At 45.5% G+C, this 15,552-nt stretch overlaps 1 protein-coding gene across 2 annotated transcripts in view; it reads right to left on the reverse strand.

Moving 5' to 3' along the window:
• Positions 1 to 15,552, reverse strand: part of RRBP1 (ribosome binding protein 1) — a 79,700-nt gene that overhangs the window by 47,882 nt on the left and 16,266 nt on the right. Inside the window, exons 3-5 of one of the 2 annotated variants that reach the window (XM_054984660.1) lie at positions 13,762 to 13,910; positions 10,835 to 10,957; positions 8,724 to 8,876 (exon numbers count right to left, since the gene is read on the reverse strand). In XM_054984660.1, the coding sequence (XP_054840635.1) occupies positions 8,724 to 8,876; positions 10,835 to 10,957; positions 13,762 to 13,910 (425 nt within the window). The remainder of the gene's footprint in view (positions 1 to 8,723; positions 8,877 to 10,834; positions 10,958 to 13,761; positions 13,911 to 15,552) is intronic. The other variant, XM_054984661.1, reaches the window with a different exon arrangement.

The raw sequence follows: 15,552 nt of genomic DNA on the forward strand, positions 1-15,552 counted from the left end.
CGCCGTATTGCGGGTTTGCACACTTCTGGACGCTTCGTCGCCGCGGAGAGGCCCTCCCCTTTCCCTCCTTCCTTTGCTGGCCGGCCGGCAACAATATTCCCTTAATTTTTTTTTAAAAACTGGGCGCCATTTGCGCAGTCGCACGTTTGCGCACATCGAACTGCGCAAATGCGCACAAATGCACAAATGCACAAAAGTTGACGCTGCATATTCGCATACCTGCACATTTGCGCATTTGCACATTTGCGCAAAACACGTAAAAAAATTTTTTTAAAAAAACTGAAATGCGAACCAATGAAGGCCCCCGACGTCAACTGTGACGGGGAGGAAACAACCAATCCCGGGTACCTCGGTTGGCCGTGCGAACATCCGGAAGCGGGATGGCACGGCACGCTGCGAAACAAACGGATGGAGACAAAAGTGAACGTGTGACCAGTAAGCGATTATTTCCGCAGAAAAACCGCAATTTCTGGCCATCTGGAATCGGCCCTGCTCAGCTACTGCTTGACTGCCATTTTAGGAATCAGTACAGGGAGGCGTGGCTGAGCTGAGAGGCATCTATTTCAGGGGTCTAACTCCTTTGTTCAAGCTGCTTGAAACGTGGGATCTTTAGATTAGAGGGAAGACTGTGTTCTGCGCAAATTTGGTGCCATTGTCTTTATAAACATGCTGCCTCAGACCCTCCAATAGTTTTGCCATTGAAAGCAATGGTCACAAAGCACCAGAACCCGAAAAACCACACAGATTTGGATCCTGAAATGGCAATGCCCTACATGAACATAAGCAATTACAGAAAACAAATCTTTCCCAAATCCCAGATATGAAAGTATAATGAATTTTTTTCATGGTGCATCCCCCCTCCCCCCTCCCCCGGCAATAACAAAGCATCACAACCTGTGCACACTGTTTTTTATTTTGCTCCCCTAGAGAAAGGTTTCTAACAGTAATCCTTGACAAACCTTTCATTTTTAACTAGACAAAAAATGGAAAAGGTTACCTGGTTAGTATGTGTTCTTTAAAACAGAAGATCATCCAGCATTAGTTAAGAGTCTCAGCACCAGACATCAGGGCAAACCCATTTGTTGGGAGATAGAATTGCCAAACAGGCAACTAGGAAATGTAAGTCTGTTGCAACCAGACCAAAGGTAAGGAAGCCTAACCTGGTAACGAGTGAAATTGCAAAATGGAGAAAGGAAAGAAGTGGAGCTATTCAGGATTTATATCATATCAGCTGAGCTAAATTGCCTGAAAAATGAACTGAGGTTCACCAGTTAAAACCAAAGTCTGTGATCCTTTGGTTCAAAATACAAGCTCCAGCCACTCAGAAAACCCACTTTCAAAGTGAAGCAAGTCTCACAGCTCATAAGATTCCATAAAAAGGCTTGGATGAATTGGTAAGGCGAGATCAAGAATATGATTTGAGGAATTTGTATATTAAATGATTCACAGAAAGGACATTCCTACTGTTCCACTGTTGATGGCCAAAAGCGGTGAGACTTGTCTTCCCAGGGTGTTACGTCACAACCCACCCAGATTCCAGGTCCTCTCTTAGGAAAAGCAATGTATTGCAAACTGTAGCCCCAAGACTTCAAAAAGACCCTCCATTGGTTGTTGCATCCTCCACTGTGACTGTCTTATGTGAGCCCGGAAGGCTGCAGATCACTCTGGGGTAGCATCTTATGAGGGTCAGCTCTGCCAGTCACCCTCTAGGCTGGAGCATTTACAGACGTGGGTGAAGCAGACATCCCTGGAACAGGCAGCATTGTTCAAGGACTCTTGACTTGAACCCATGAATCAAGGGCACCCCAAGGATCCCTTTGCCTCTTTGTCTCTGATCGTTCTGAGAGTTCTGGGAAAGAGGAAAGGCAGCACAGAAAAGGTCTTGTAGGCACAGAACAGAGAGTCCACCTACCAGGATGACTTCTGAGTCTTTGAGGAACTTCCAAATGTTGTTATTTGTCTGTTTAACATGTGACAGAGCCCTAGCTTGGCTTTATCAAACCTGAGGACTAGCTGCTAAAACGCCTGCTGCTTCACAGACTATCTTCTTCCAGCTTAAGTAGTCTGCTTGAACATTCACTGTGTCCTTGATATGGTATCTACTAGGTTAGACTGTAGATGATCTAGTGAAAGATTCCCTGAGAATATGGAAGGGGCTGATGTCCATCCCCGCCAGGCCATAACTTACATTTTTGTGCATCTACATAAAAATATTCCAACTCTTTAATGGGTGGTGGCGGCCAGGTGGACTACTCCAAATGCAAAGGAATTTACGCAGCAAGAGGTCTCTTGTCTGGGCCATATTTTGTGTGTGAAGGCATCCTTATAACGTTCTCCCAAGCTCACGTCACCGTGATACTGTGTGTTTCTCCCATAGGCAACCCCCAAGTGTAGGGGCAGCCAGTTCCATCAAGCTAAGGAGAACTCTGGATATTCAGGTTGAGGCATTCAACGCTGAAGTTCTCTGTTTCTGTAAGGACTACAGCAGCCTTCAGTTCCATCCTGGAACCGTCTTCCTTTAGAAATGCATCTGTCCTTTTAAAGACTAGAACCAAGCTGGTGGTTGCCTAAATTCTTCAAAACTGTGGAAGACTGAAGAAACTCTAGTGTGTGCTCATCCCCTGGGGTTTCATGGATTTCCCTGGAGAGCCTGAGGTGCTTCTTTGGATTGTTGGAATGACATGAAGAAGTAAAAGGACGGTTGAGAATCAGCTGGTAGCTCCTGCTAGTTCGGCGTCACCTCTTCAGATCACTCAGACACGGACACAGTCATTGTTCCGCTAGAACCAAGGATTCCTGAGCGATCTGTAAGTCATGCTGAGAAACAGCAGTGGGCACTCAAGGATGACCTCAGGATGCTTTTGGTCTAGCAGGGGGTAGCCGTCCACTATAGTAACTCTATATTAGAAAAATAGAAAAGAGTCCAGTAGCACCTTTAAGACTGACCAACTTTACGGTAGCATAAGCTTTCGAGAACCACAGTTTTCTTTGTCAGATGCATGGAGGGTATGAAGAAACTGGTCAGATATATATAGGTGGGGAGGGGAGGGGGGAGTAGATGCAATCAGTGACTTCTGATAATGGGATCAGTTTGCTTCTGATAATGAAGTCAGTTACTTCTGATAATGAGATAACCATTCCGAATCTCTATTCAATCCAAGCCTGACTGAGTCAAATTTACATATGAATTCCAATTCAGCAGCCTCCCACTGGATTTTGTTTTTGAAAGGTTTCTGTTGAACTACAGTGACCTTTAAGTCCTTGATAGAATGTCCTGGTAGACTGAAGTGTTCTCCCACTGGTTTCTGGATGTTGCCATTTTTAATGTCAGATTTGTCTCTGGATATATATTAGACAGTAGTTATAAAAGGAATGTGGAGGCTTTGAAGTTTTCCCATCCATTTTGGTGAAAAAAAATAGCCTTCTATTTATCCTCAATCATACTACTTCAAGGGGATTTCCTGAGTAGGGCACCTCACCAAGGCTGACTTTGGATAGGATGGCGACCTATGACAGACAGGAGGTTGTCCAGGCTGTGAATGTGAAACAGCCAACCAGGTGAGAGAGCCTGAGCTGACTGGAATGTTGCTGCAACATCTAATCACCTTTGAGAAGATGGGTGGAGCGTCGGGGTGATTTTAAGGACCTTCCCCTGCCCGGGTCTCTGGAGGGCTGGTGCCAGTCTGAGTAGACAAGACTGACTTTGATGGACTGACTCCGTCTGAGGCAGCTTCTTGTGAGGTAGCTCCAGGTGTGCCTCAGGAGGAGGGCAGAGTGACTGGCTAGGCTTCTCTCTAGTAGTGAGCAGTCCAGACAAAGCCAAAGTCTTTATCTTGGGGAGAAGGCATACTGGTAAGTTTAGAGACGTTCAGAGGACCCTGTGAGTGAAATGATCTAATCTGGTCTTTAGGCTGAGTAAACCTGACAGAAACTCACCTGTTTGCAAGGAAGGGCCTTGAGTGATAACAGGCTGGATAAATATCATTCAGAGGTGGTTTCTTTTTAAAACATATTTTATTTTATTATAGCAAAAAGGGAATACAGAAAAAGGAGGGATGAAGCAAGGGGACAAGAAAAACAAATATAAAGCTGTGTGCTACAAAGATTATTCAAGTACATAGTACAAAAATCAGAACCTTTAGAGGTATTACAATAATTAATTAAAACTGGTTAGTGCATTTATTTTCAAATAAATGTGCAGAATTCAAACCTATTTCTACTCATCTTAAAAAAAAACAACTCATTATTCCAATATTACCCCTATCTTATCATTATCTTTTCTTAACAATAACAATGCTGATTTCTTAATACAACTAATTACCATAAACTTTAAGAGTGCTAAAATAATATTGGGAATTTAAACCTGTATCTACTCCTTATCTTAGAAAATAAAAAAGTCCTTATTTCCCCTATTTTATCATTACCTTTTACTTATATATTTCTTAACCATGACTTTTTACCAGTATTTCAATATTATCTATCATACATTCTATTTTACCAGTTATCTTTATTTAATCATCTTACAGTCAAATTATGAAATATATCAAAGTGTAATCATATTCAAATTTAGAGAGCTAAAACATCTTATGAATTTTATCAGTTGAAAGAAAAATAGTTTTCCCATTTCTTTTCAAATTCTTTAATTGGCCTTCTGTTTATATAACTTGTCAGTTTTACCATCACCGCATATTCTGACATTTTGTTTTTCTAAATTTCCCTGGTTGGACATTCTTCTCCTTTCCATTTGCTTGCCATTACCACTCTTGGCATCATCTGCAAATACCTAAACAGTCCATGTAGTGTTCTGTCAACATGATCTGGTATTATTCCCAACAACATTTTTCACAGCAAAATCAATTTTAAAAATCTTCTGAATCTCAGCATGTATATCTTTCCAATTTTAAAAATGTTTTTCACATGTCCACCACCACATATGAAAAAGGAGCCGTCTGCTTCCTTACATTTCCAACATGACCCTACATATTTCTTATCCGTTTTTTCAATACCTTTTGGTATGATGTACCATCAAAAATATCTTGTACCAATTTTCTCTCAGTGTTTGGCTTGTTGTAAATTTTATGCCCTTAGTCCATAAATTTTCCCACTGTTGAAATGTTATTTCTTCTCCCAAATTTTGCATCCATTTTAGCACAGAAGTTTTAACTTGTTCTGTTTCTGTATCATATTGAAGTAGAAATGTGTAAATTTGGCCCAAGATGTTATTCTTTTTTTTATATATAATTATCTTCTCAAAATCATTCACATCCCTCAATTGGCCTCTGTAATCCTTAAGAGCTCCCTTTAATCTGGAGACTGCTTGAAAATAGATCAGCCGTTGTATTTCTTTTCCTTTGTCACAAATTTCTTGCCATGATTTTATCTTCCCTTGAGAGTTTATCATATCTTGATAAGTAATAAAGTCACTGATTTTTCTCTGGTTCTTATCACAAAAGGCATCAATTGGTGAGAATATTGGTGATATTGGAGGACTTATCCTCATTCTTACTGAGTCCCAGATTTGGCTCAAGCGGTCCCTTCTCGCGTGGCTTTTCTGTTGTGTCCTTGTTCTTCTCTTCGCCCAAAGGTAATTGTGTAGCCCTTCAGACAAATCAGCCACTTCTAATCATATTACTCTATTCTTTGGGTTTTTAATCCAATCTGTAATCCCAACCAAACCAGCTGCTTCATAGTATAACTTAATGTTTGGTACCACCAATCCTCCTCTTCTTTTTTCATCTTGTAGTACCTTAAATCTTATTCTTGTTTTTTTGCCATTCAAAATGAATTGATTTATCTGTCTTTGCAAGTTTTGACAGTATCCTATCTTTTATACTGATGGGTATACAGTGGGTATACAGTGTATATATTTGAAAGAATGTGTACAGTGTACACATTTGAAAGGGAAAGTTAATTTTTGGTAAAATATTCATTTTGATTGCAGAAATTCTTCCTATCCAGCACAACTTTAACTTGGACTATCTTTCAAGATCTTTTTGAATTCTCCTCCAAAGTACTTCATAATAATCTTCAAATAATGTTTCTTTTTGTCCTGTTAAATTTATGCCCAAATATTTCACTGGATTTACTGCTATTTCACATCCCAACAGTTCCTCAATTTTTTTTCTTCTTCTTGCCTTGTCAAAAACTTGGCGATTATTTTAGTTTTTTTCCTATTAACTTTAAATCCCGAAAAAGTTCCAAATCTTGCAAGGTGTTCCATAACATATTATAGTGTCTCATGTGGATTCAAAATCATCAAAACAACATCATAAATTCTTCATCATCCATTTCCAAATCTTTAACTTTAGAGTCTTGTCTTAATTGTGAAGGACAAATTCCCATTGCTAAAATAAACAGTTGTGGTGACAGAGGACAGCCTGGTCTAGTCCCCTTTTCAATTTGTTATCCGTCGGTTAATACCCAACTGATTAAAATCTTAGCCTTTTACTAAGCTGCAAGTCTCTGCAGTTCTAATGGTAACATGTAGGGGTGTGCACCTGGGGAAGATTTGTTTTTCCCACTTCATGTTTACCCGAAGCGGGAAAATTATCTGTAATACCCTGAAAGCTTCAGATATTTAAATTGCTTCGGGTATTTAAATTGCTTCAGTATGCTCCATAAAGATTTGGAGCATACTGAAGTGAGAGGGAAGCTGCCTGTTTCCCAGCCCCCCCCCACCTCCAGCCCCCAACTACTCTCCCCTCCTCTGCACCCCAACCTCACCTGCACCAGCACCCCCACCCCCACCCCACCACACGTACCTGGCTGTGGAGCAAGGAAGACAACCAGCTGGGTGGCGGGGAAGTGCAGAGCCGGCTCCTGCAGGACCCGCATCGCCTTCTCTGCCACTTTAGCGGCCAGCAGGGCAGCAGGGAAGCACGGAGCCGACTCCTCTGCCACCGCAGCGGCCAGCTGGGCTGCAGGGAAGCACGGAGCCAGCTCCTCCAGGGCCCACGGTGCCTTCTCCGCCACCTTAGTGGGCAGCTGGGTGGCGGGGAAGCACAGAGCCGGCTCCTGTGAGGCTGGTACCGCCTCCTCCGCTGCTGCAGCGGCCAACTAGGTGGCGGAGAAGCCTGGAGCTGGCTCCTGTGGGACGCGCACCACCTTTTCCGCTGCCTTGGGGGCCAGGAGGGCAGCAGGGAGCAGCCAGCTCCTCCACCACCACCGCAGCCAGCTGGGCTGCAAGAAAGCACGAAGCTGGGGCCTGTGCCACCTTCTATGCCAGTTTAGCGGGCACCTGGCTGGCGGGAAAGCTCAGAGCTGGCTCCTGTGGGGCCTGCACCACCTCCTCCACTGCCACAGTGGCCAGCTGGGTGGTGGGGAAGCCCAGAGCCAGCTCCTGCGGGGCCTGTGCTGCCTTCTCCGCCACCTTAGCAGCCAGCAGGGTGGTGGGGAAGCCTGCTAGCTGGGTGGCAGAGAAGTGCAGAGCCGGCTCCTGCGTGGAGCTGGCTCCTGGATTTCCCCACCAAACAGCTGATTCACAGGTTTAAATGCCTCTTTCCATGTAAAGCATCATGGAAAGGGGCATTTAAATCCCTTGACCTGAAGCTTCCCAAAGTGATACAAATTGCTTCGGGAAGCTTTGATTCGGAAATCCCAAATCATTGCAAATCGGGTTAGATTCGTGCACTTTACCAGAATCCGAAACCTGAATCGCACACCTCTAGTAACATGTACTTTAAACGTTAATGAAGCTGTAATTAGCACATATGCAAGTAAATGCCTCAGCTACACACTTTGGAAGGTTGATGAACTGTTTAAACAGCTCTCATATGTTTAGAAAACAACTTTTTATGTTCTCTTTTACTTGTGCCTCAGGGGTCTGCTATAATTCAAATTTAATGACCTCACAACAGTGAACAGTGTATCATACACTGTTACAACAAGCCCAATTCCCCCCTCCCCGCCCCCACACACACCAGTGGCATAGTTACATCTTACGCAACACTGGAAGCCAGGCATCTGGCTTCTGTGGAGAAATTCAGGGGCAATTTTTGGAAATAAATACCTTTTTTGAAATAAGCATCAGCATGGTCTCTGGAAAGGTATGAGCTAGGACAGCTAGGCTACCTCCAGTGTAGCTAATAACATGAAGACTGCTCTGGAGAGTATGGGAGCAGCATGCTGCTGTATAACGCTCCAAGCCACGGCACTGCTCTCTCAGCATGGAGACACTCAGACACTCGTGCAAGTGGGTAAGAAAGACCGTTTTGGAGGACTGCCTCTTCTCCCTTTGAAAGGTGAATGGCACCATTTTTACTGCCTTTTCTCCTTTTTTGCACTTAAGGAGAGGTTCCGGTGCCCAGAAATTTACTTTGTCCTGCCTTCTAGTCCCTGGAGCTGCGATCTACTTAACATCAAATCTACTATGGAAGATTCATGCATTTAATGTGTCATGGGATGAATATTTAGCAGAAATCATATGTTTGCACATCTATAGGGCTAAATATAAATTTCCCTGGCAAAATGTGATATATATCCAGCTAGGGATAATCTATCATAAAACTGCAATGCTTCCTTTTGATACGACACCCAGTTACCTGAATTGTGTACAAAATATGTTGTTCTCGCAGGCTTGTACTGGCCAGTGTTTTTAGCCCTTACAATTCAATTTTATGTGAATCAATGAATGCATTTAGGAATAGCTTTGCAACGCCATACCTTGGCAGCAACACCACACAAGACAAGAGGTTAGTGTTCATTTGTGATGCAACGTCTCCCACCTTTCCTTGCAGCTGCTGGGTCTCGGTCACATGATCCTGGTAACTCGCCTGCATGCGAGTCTGCAGAGCAGCCCTCTCCTGCTCGTGGGCCAGCAGCTGCTCCTTCAGCTGGTTCTCAGCAACGTGGACCTTCGCCTTCTCCGCTGCAACCTCCTTCAAGAGAAGAAAGACCTCACTAGCAAGAGCTGGAAGAGGGCGAGGGTCTCAAACCGGCAATATTCCCCGGACAGCTCTTGAGGCAACTCAGCACAGGTGTGGCAGAGATCCATGCTATGGTAACATCAAAACTTGACTATTGTAATGCACTATACATCGGTCTCCCATCTAAGTTAACTAGGAAGCTGCAATTGGTGCAAAATGCTGCAACTCGACTGTTATCAGGAGCGAGCAGGAGCTTGAACATCACTCCCATCCTACAGTCACCCCATTGTCTACCTATCAGTTACTGTGCTCAGATCCAGGTATTGGTTATTACATACAAAGCTCTTCACGGCCTTGGACAGGCATACCTACAGGACCGCCTCCCTCCCTATGTTCCTCCACGGTAGCTTCGCTCATCTGATCAGTGTCTCTTGCAGGTGCCAGGCTGCACATGGGCAAAATCAACAGCAGCCCGTACACGGGCTTTCTCTGTGCTGGCTTTTACCCTGTGGAACGGCCTGCCTGAGGAGGTCAGGAGAGCCCCCATGCTCTTGGCTTTCTGCAAACAATGCAAAACCGAATTATTCAAAATGGCTTTTTACTCAGATAGGAGGGCTGTATTGTAGGGAGGGGGTCTCAGATGCTTCGCTAATGAGTTAGGGACCAGAGACTTCACCACTATGTTGCCTTGCATATAATCTGTTGCTTTGAATATGTACTCCTATGTACTACCTGTGCTTCATGTTGTCTAATGTCAATCCTAGAATTGATTATGTTCTGTTTCAGCATTTCCTCAACACTGTATTGGATCTTTGCTAATGCTATGTCTTTGTAAACTTGTATTTATTTACCCTATGGTGTTGTTTATGGAAATGTCCTCGATACTGATTGTACTAATCTCAAGCTATGTAATCCGCCTTGAGTCTCAGTGAGAAAGGGGGACTATAAATGACATAAATAAATAATTAAGTAAATAACTGATACATAAGCTGAAACTGATATTATTACGCCATGCATGGCTGCTGGAGGCCCACCACCAGCTTGCCAAGGATACTAGCAGCCCATTTCCAGCTGTACTATCATGTTTTCCTAGTCCAGGACACACACTGCTTGTTGCACAACAGTGGGGCAGTGTGGGGTGAAAAGTTTGCTGCTGGAAGGTCAACAGTTAGGACCAAACTTGACGTGACAATTTTTCAATGAGTTGGGTCCAGATTTCCCACCGGGGCCCAATTCAGTGAATACAGCACACGCAGTTACAAAATAGGACAAATAACATCTCCCTGAGGCCATTTTGGCTCAAGAAAACAATGTGGGGTGGGGGGAGGCAGAAACCCCTCCTCCTCCTCTGCCAAAGCCCAAGCTACACAGGGCTCCTGCGGGGCTTTAAAAATGAGTTGCCCACAGTCACTGCAGAAAATTTGAGTCAGATCCAGGTGCCCTGGTCTTCTTAACAAGTCAAGTCCAGGGTACCTGCATCTGATTCACATTCTCTGCAGCGACTGTGGGCAACTGGAATGTCTAGACTGAGCCAAAGAAAGAAAGAAAGAAAGAAAGAAAGAAAGAAAGAAAGAAAGAAAGAAAGAAAGAAAGAAAGAAAGAAAGAAAGAAAGAAAGAAAGAAAGAAAGAAAGAAAGAAAGAAAGAAAGAAAGAAAGAAAGAAAGAAAGAAAGAAAGAAAGAAAGAACATGTACAAAACACACCTTTCAGATGAGTGGCTGGTAATTGACAAAATCCACCCTGAACCCGCCTGTCAGAGAACATGAACAGCTAAAATGGCCAGATTACAGCAAACAGACTAGCTTCATAATGCTTCATAACAGAACACTCACATCACCAGCGGAAGGTACGAGGAAGGGAGCGAGTACACAAAAGCCCTGGGGCGCCCTGGGAGTTTCGCTCTCCAAATATTCAAAGCCCCATTTTCGAGACTTTCTTACGGCAGTACTTAAAAAGCTATCCAAACCTACCTTTGAAAGTTCCCTCAATTTAGTTTTTGCAGCAGTAGCATTTTCCTGTTCAGTTAGAAGCTGCTTCTCTTTCTCTTCTAGCTGCCGTTTGAGAACCGCGACGGGATCGCTCTTCTGGGTTGCCTAGAACAAGAACCAACCATCTGAAGAAAACAAACCAATCCAGAGCCTCAGCGCTTCTCTTGCGCCTGGATCAGCGAAGCGCTTCGGGGCTTAGTATCTTAACGACAGAATGCTACACTGGACAAGTTCCTGCTTATATACAATTTATATCTGCTATTTAATTTTTATCCTTCACCAAACAACGGCCAGCTACCACTACCACTACCCCATAATACACCACCAGGAGAAACCAGAGCAACACAGCAGGAGGGCCTGTGCCTCCATACGATGGATCCCAGATCCAGTTTGAAAAGATCCTGTCCAGTAGCGGAGCTGAGAAAAAACCGTGCCTCAGATCTGGGAGCAGTGTTGCTCCTCAGAGAAGGCAAGAGAGGGCTGGATGGAGAAATGGCTTAGTCACTATAAAGCAGGTTCATACATTCATCTTCAAAGATGCTTTGCTATAAGGTTTCCTTGGGATTTCACTGTAGAGTTAAAAGATGTACTTGCAAAAATGTTTAATCAGCTACGAAGATGTAATTTTTAACTAAGGGCGAAGCTACAAGTGACGAATGACACTTGAACGGCAAGTGTATTTCTCCCTGTTCACTTGCGCTCCACTCAATCCACTTGCCGTCCAGGTGTCATTCATCACTTGTAGCTTGGCCCTTAGACAATATATGCTAGAGGCAGAATGCACGTATAAATGTAAACCAGTTTAAAATCTGATGGACATTCTTAGCTGTCACACAAGGGATCCTAAGAACTGTAGTAGCATCACGGGGCCTCGAGGGGGATTACCTACTCCGGGAGCACTTTTCTTGCAAAAACTCAAAAGTTATTGGCTATATCGCGTTCCACTTCTAACATCACTGAAATTCTAATACATTTAACCCCAAAGAAAAACCAATTGCTGTTCATTGTTTCCTTCTTATGAGTAAGAATATACCCAAGTATCACAACGATTCCCCATAAAGAACTGGGCAGTCCGCTGGGGGAACTTCATAGCCTAGCCTATGTTAAATACTGGGATACCAATAGTTACTTTAGCTAAACTTCATCAGTTTAGCCCTGCTAACTTTCATTTCTTCACCCCAGCTATGCTCTGTTCTTTCTAACATCTCAGACGTCATTTCTTTCTGCCAGAAAAGTTTTTTAAATGGCTCTTTCCAAACACATCCATCTTAGCGGACAGCCCAAAATGATCTAGTTAAAGGAGAAAACTAGCTCTGATTGCTAGATCTTTATACAATTAATAGCTAGCTAATGAAAGCAAACATGGGGGGGGCAGCCATTTGGTGAAAAAGGCTTGGCTACAAGAAGACGCAGCAGCGCCTCTCGCCTGAAAGGGGAAGATAACCAGCCCGTCCCTGAAGCAGCTATCCCTGGGTCACCGTGCCCTGATCATTATCCACCCGTCTCAAACATACCATTTTTTAGGCAAGGTGCTTGGCCACAGGGATACACAGTAAAAAAAAAAATCAGTATTTTCCAGATGTGTGTATCAGGAAGGGCAAAAGTATCAGTTTCCTGATATCCTCAGTTTTTCCTTCCTGGAAATCCAAGTACATTTGGCTCCATTATTCCTTATGGGGGGATCTTTTCAGGGGGCCGGAGGGCCACTTTTCAAGCAAACTACATCAAAATCGCAGGGGAGTGAGGGCTGGCTGTCCACTGAGCAGCCTCCAAATTTCAAGAAGACTGGGGTCAATGCTACAGGCCCCCAAACAAGGTCCCCCCGATACTCTCCATTTTATCCTGGGGGGAGGGGGTCCCCACGCTTTCTCCTGGACAAAGAAGCCTTAGCCAAACACACAAGAGCATCCAGAGCCTCTCAGAAGGAACTAACAAAGCCCAGCAGAACCAGAGAATCTCAGCAGAACCAGTCTGACAACATGGGCACACACGGCCGAGTCCTGAAGCTGCAGCGATTTGCAAAAACCTTTGGAGGTTTGGGGGAAAGAAGGGAGGGAGAGGAGGTGACCCTCAGGCAGCTGTGTGTGTGTGTGTGTGTGTGTGTGTGAGAGAGAGAGAGAGAGAGAGAGAGAGAACTCTGTCTTTCCAAGCACAATTCTCTCATCGACCACATTTTATAAGTAAGAACATCATCAGGCTAGTACATAACACCTGGATTCACCTTGATCCGGGGCTGCCCCAAGGCATGTGTGTGCCAGAGGCAAAAGGATCCAAATAGTAACATCTCCCCATGATTAACTGCCCCCCCCCCCAGAGCAAGGCCCACTGACAGAGGATGGTGTGGAGTTCCCATTCTGCGCACCTAGTCGGATCTGCTTGCCTGCCTGGCATCGTTCCCACTGAAGTAATACCCCAGTGTCTGGGCTATACCAATTCATAGTTCGTGTAGACGGGGGTCACATAATGAAAAATCCAAACACATTAAAATATTCCTTCTATGTAAAAAACTGCATCTCAGGGAGAAGCATCTTTGCCTGTTCTGAATGCTAATTTCTGTGAAGAGGAGATTCTTTGTTCTGAGCAGCATTCCATCGTGCATCTGATGAAGAGAGCTTTGAGGCATGAAAGCTTACACCCTGGGGAAATTCATTGGTGTTTAAGGTGCTACTGGACTCAAAGACTGCAGGCGAACACCGTTACCCCCCCTGAAACATTCCCTCATGGCAGCTGCAGCCTGAAATAGTACAACTCAACTCAGATTCAGATTATGCCTCCGTGATCATAAAGCCCTCACACACACACACACACACACACACACATTGCACAGAACTGCAAAGTACGGCACGGGACGACAAAGGCGGAGTTAACAGTCAAAGCGGGGCGCTCCACATGGAAAGAGGTACACGTACCCTGTGCCACACGTCCTGAGGACTTCCCGCCGTCTCTGCCAGAATTTCAATCAGTTGCTGAGCCTCACCTTCGCCGAACGCCATGCTATGAATTGTAGAGACCAACGTCTTGTACGGAAGGTAAAGCACGTTATCAGCATCAGCAGTCGCTACAGGGAGGAGCAGGGGGAAGAAAAGGCTGACAATGTTCAACCACAGAGGAAACACAGCCTGCCACCACCCCCCCACAAAAAAAAAAAACAGTCCTGAGACCATATAAATGTACAGCCAGTTCTGGTAATCTTTCAGAGGAGGTCTTACGCCCACAGAAACACTAAGCCACCTCATGGAATTTCCAGCCTTCATCTTTATTTTAAAAAGTCTTACATTCTTCCTTATGAAGCTCATCTCTAAGGGAAATACCTGAGTGCCTCACCAGGAATATTTGGGGGGGGGGCGGAGATCGCTGCCTGCAAGACTGCTCGGAAGTGGGCCCCTTGTCCTGAGCCACTGAACCCCTCCTGGACCAAGCCCATGCGCCTGTTCCGCAGCCCTGTTCCACACCCCAGGTCAGTGCCGGGTGGGGGAAGCATCCCCCAATTGGCACCGACCCGATCCTGGCCGGTTTGGCCACAATCCGGGCTGCAACGGGCCTAAAAATGGTCATTTTTGGCCATTTTGGGCCCGTTTCGGCCCGGATCGGGACCGAGACGGCCTGGATTGGGTCAGTGCTGGGCAAGGAAAGCCTCCCCCACCCGGCACTGACCTGGTCCCAGTTGTTTTGGCCCCGATCCGGGCCCAAAGTGGCCATTGTCGGCCATTTGGGGCAGTTTCAGCCTGGATTGGGGCCAAAACAGCCTAGATCGGGGCTGAAACAGCCTGGATCGGGTCGTTGCCAGGTGGGGGAAGCTTCCTAAACCTGGCATGGACATGGTCCTGGCTGTTTCTGCCCCAGTCATTTTTGGCCGTTTTGGGCCTGTTTCAGCCCTGGATTGGGGCCAAAGGGGGTTGGACTGGGTCAATACTGAGCAGGGGAGGGTTCCCCCACTTGGCTCTGACCAGATTCGGTCCTTTTCAGCCCTGATCCTGGTCCAAAAAGCCCAAAATGGCCACTTTCAGCCATTTGGGCTATTTTCTCCCGGGATCGGGGCCAGCACTGCCGGGATCTGGTCAGTGCCAGATGGGGGAACCCTCCCCTCCCCAGTAGTGATCTAGTCCAGGCTGTTTTGGCCATGATCCGGGCCCAAACAGGGCCCAAATGGCCATTTCCAGCCCTTTGGAGCCCTTTTCGGCCAGGGTCAGGACCAAAACTGCCAGGATTGGGTCGGTGCCTGGGGGGGGACCCCTCCCCTGCCCAGCACCAACCCAATCTGGGCCATTTTGGGCCTGATCCAGGCCAAAATGTGCCCAAAATAGCCAAAAATGGACTGTTTTGGCCTGGATTGTGGGCAAAACGGCCCTGATCGAGCCACTGCCAGGTGGGGTAACACTCCCCCATCTGGCAGCAGCCGAATCCTGGCCATTTTGGCCAGATCAAGGGGTGTGGCATATGCTAATGAGTTATGCTAATGAGTTCCTGCAGTTCTTTTTCTATGAAATGACCCCTGGGCGCATGCAATTGTGTCACAGAACGCACGCATCTTCAAAAATAGGCTGCAACGGGCCACAGACTCTCCACGGCTCTAAGTATCAAAGGCTCCACCAGAGATACAAGGAAGAGTGTAAGATTATTTTGTTCAGGCTGGCTTTTGGGGACCAGGGAAAGGGAGTGAGGTGAAATGAGTTTTACTCACCTGAGCAAACTGTAAACGA

Source organism: Eublepharis macularius, chromosome 7 (genome assembly GCF_028583425.1).
Source record: "Eublepharis macularius isolate TG4126 chromosome 7, MPM_Emac_v1.0, whole genome shotgun sequence".
NCBI classification, from domain to species: domain Eukaryota; kingdom Metazoa; phylum Chordata; class Lepidosauria; order Squamata; family Eublepharidae; genus Eublepharis; species Eublepharis macularius.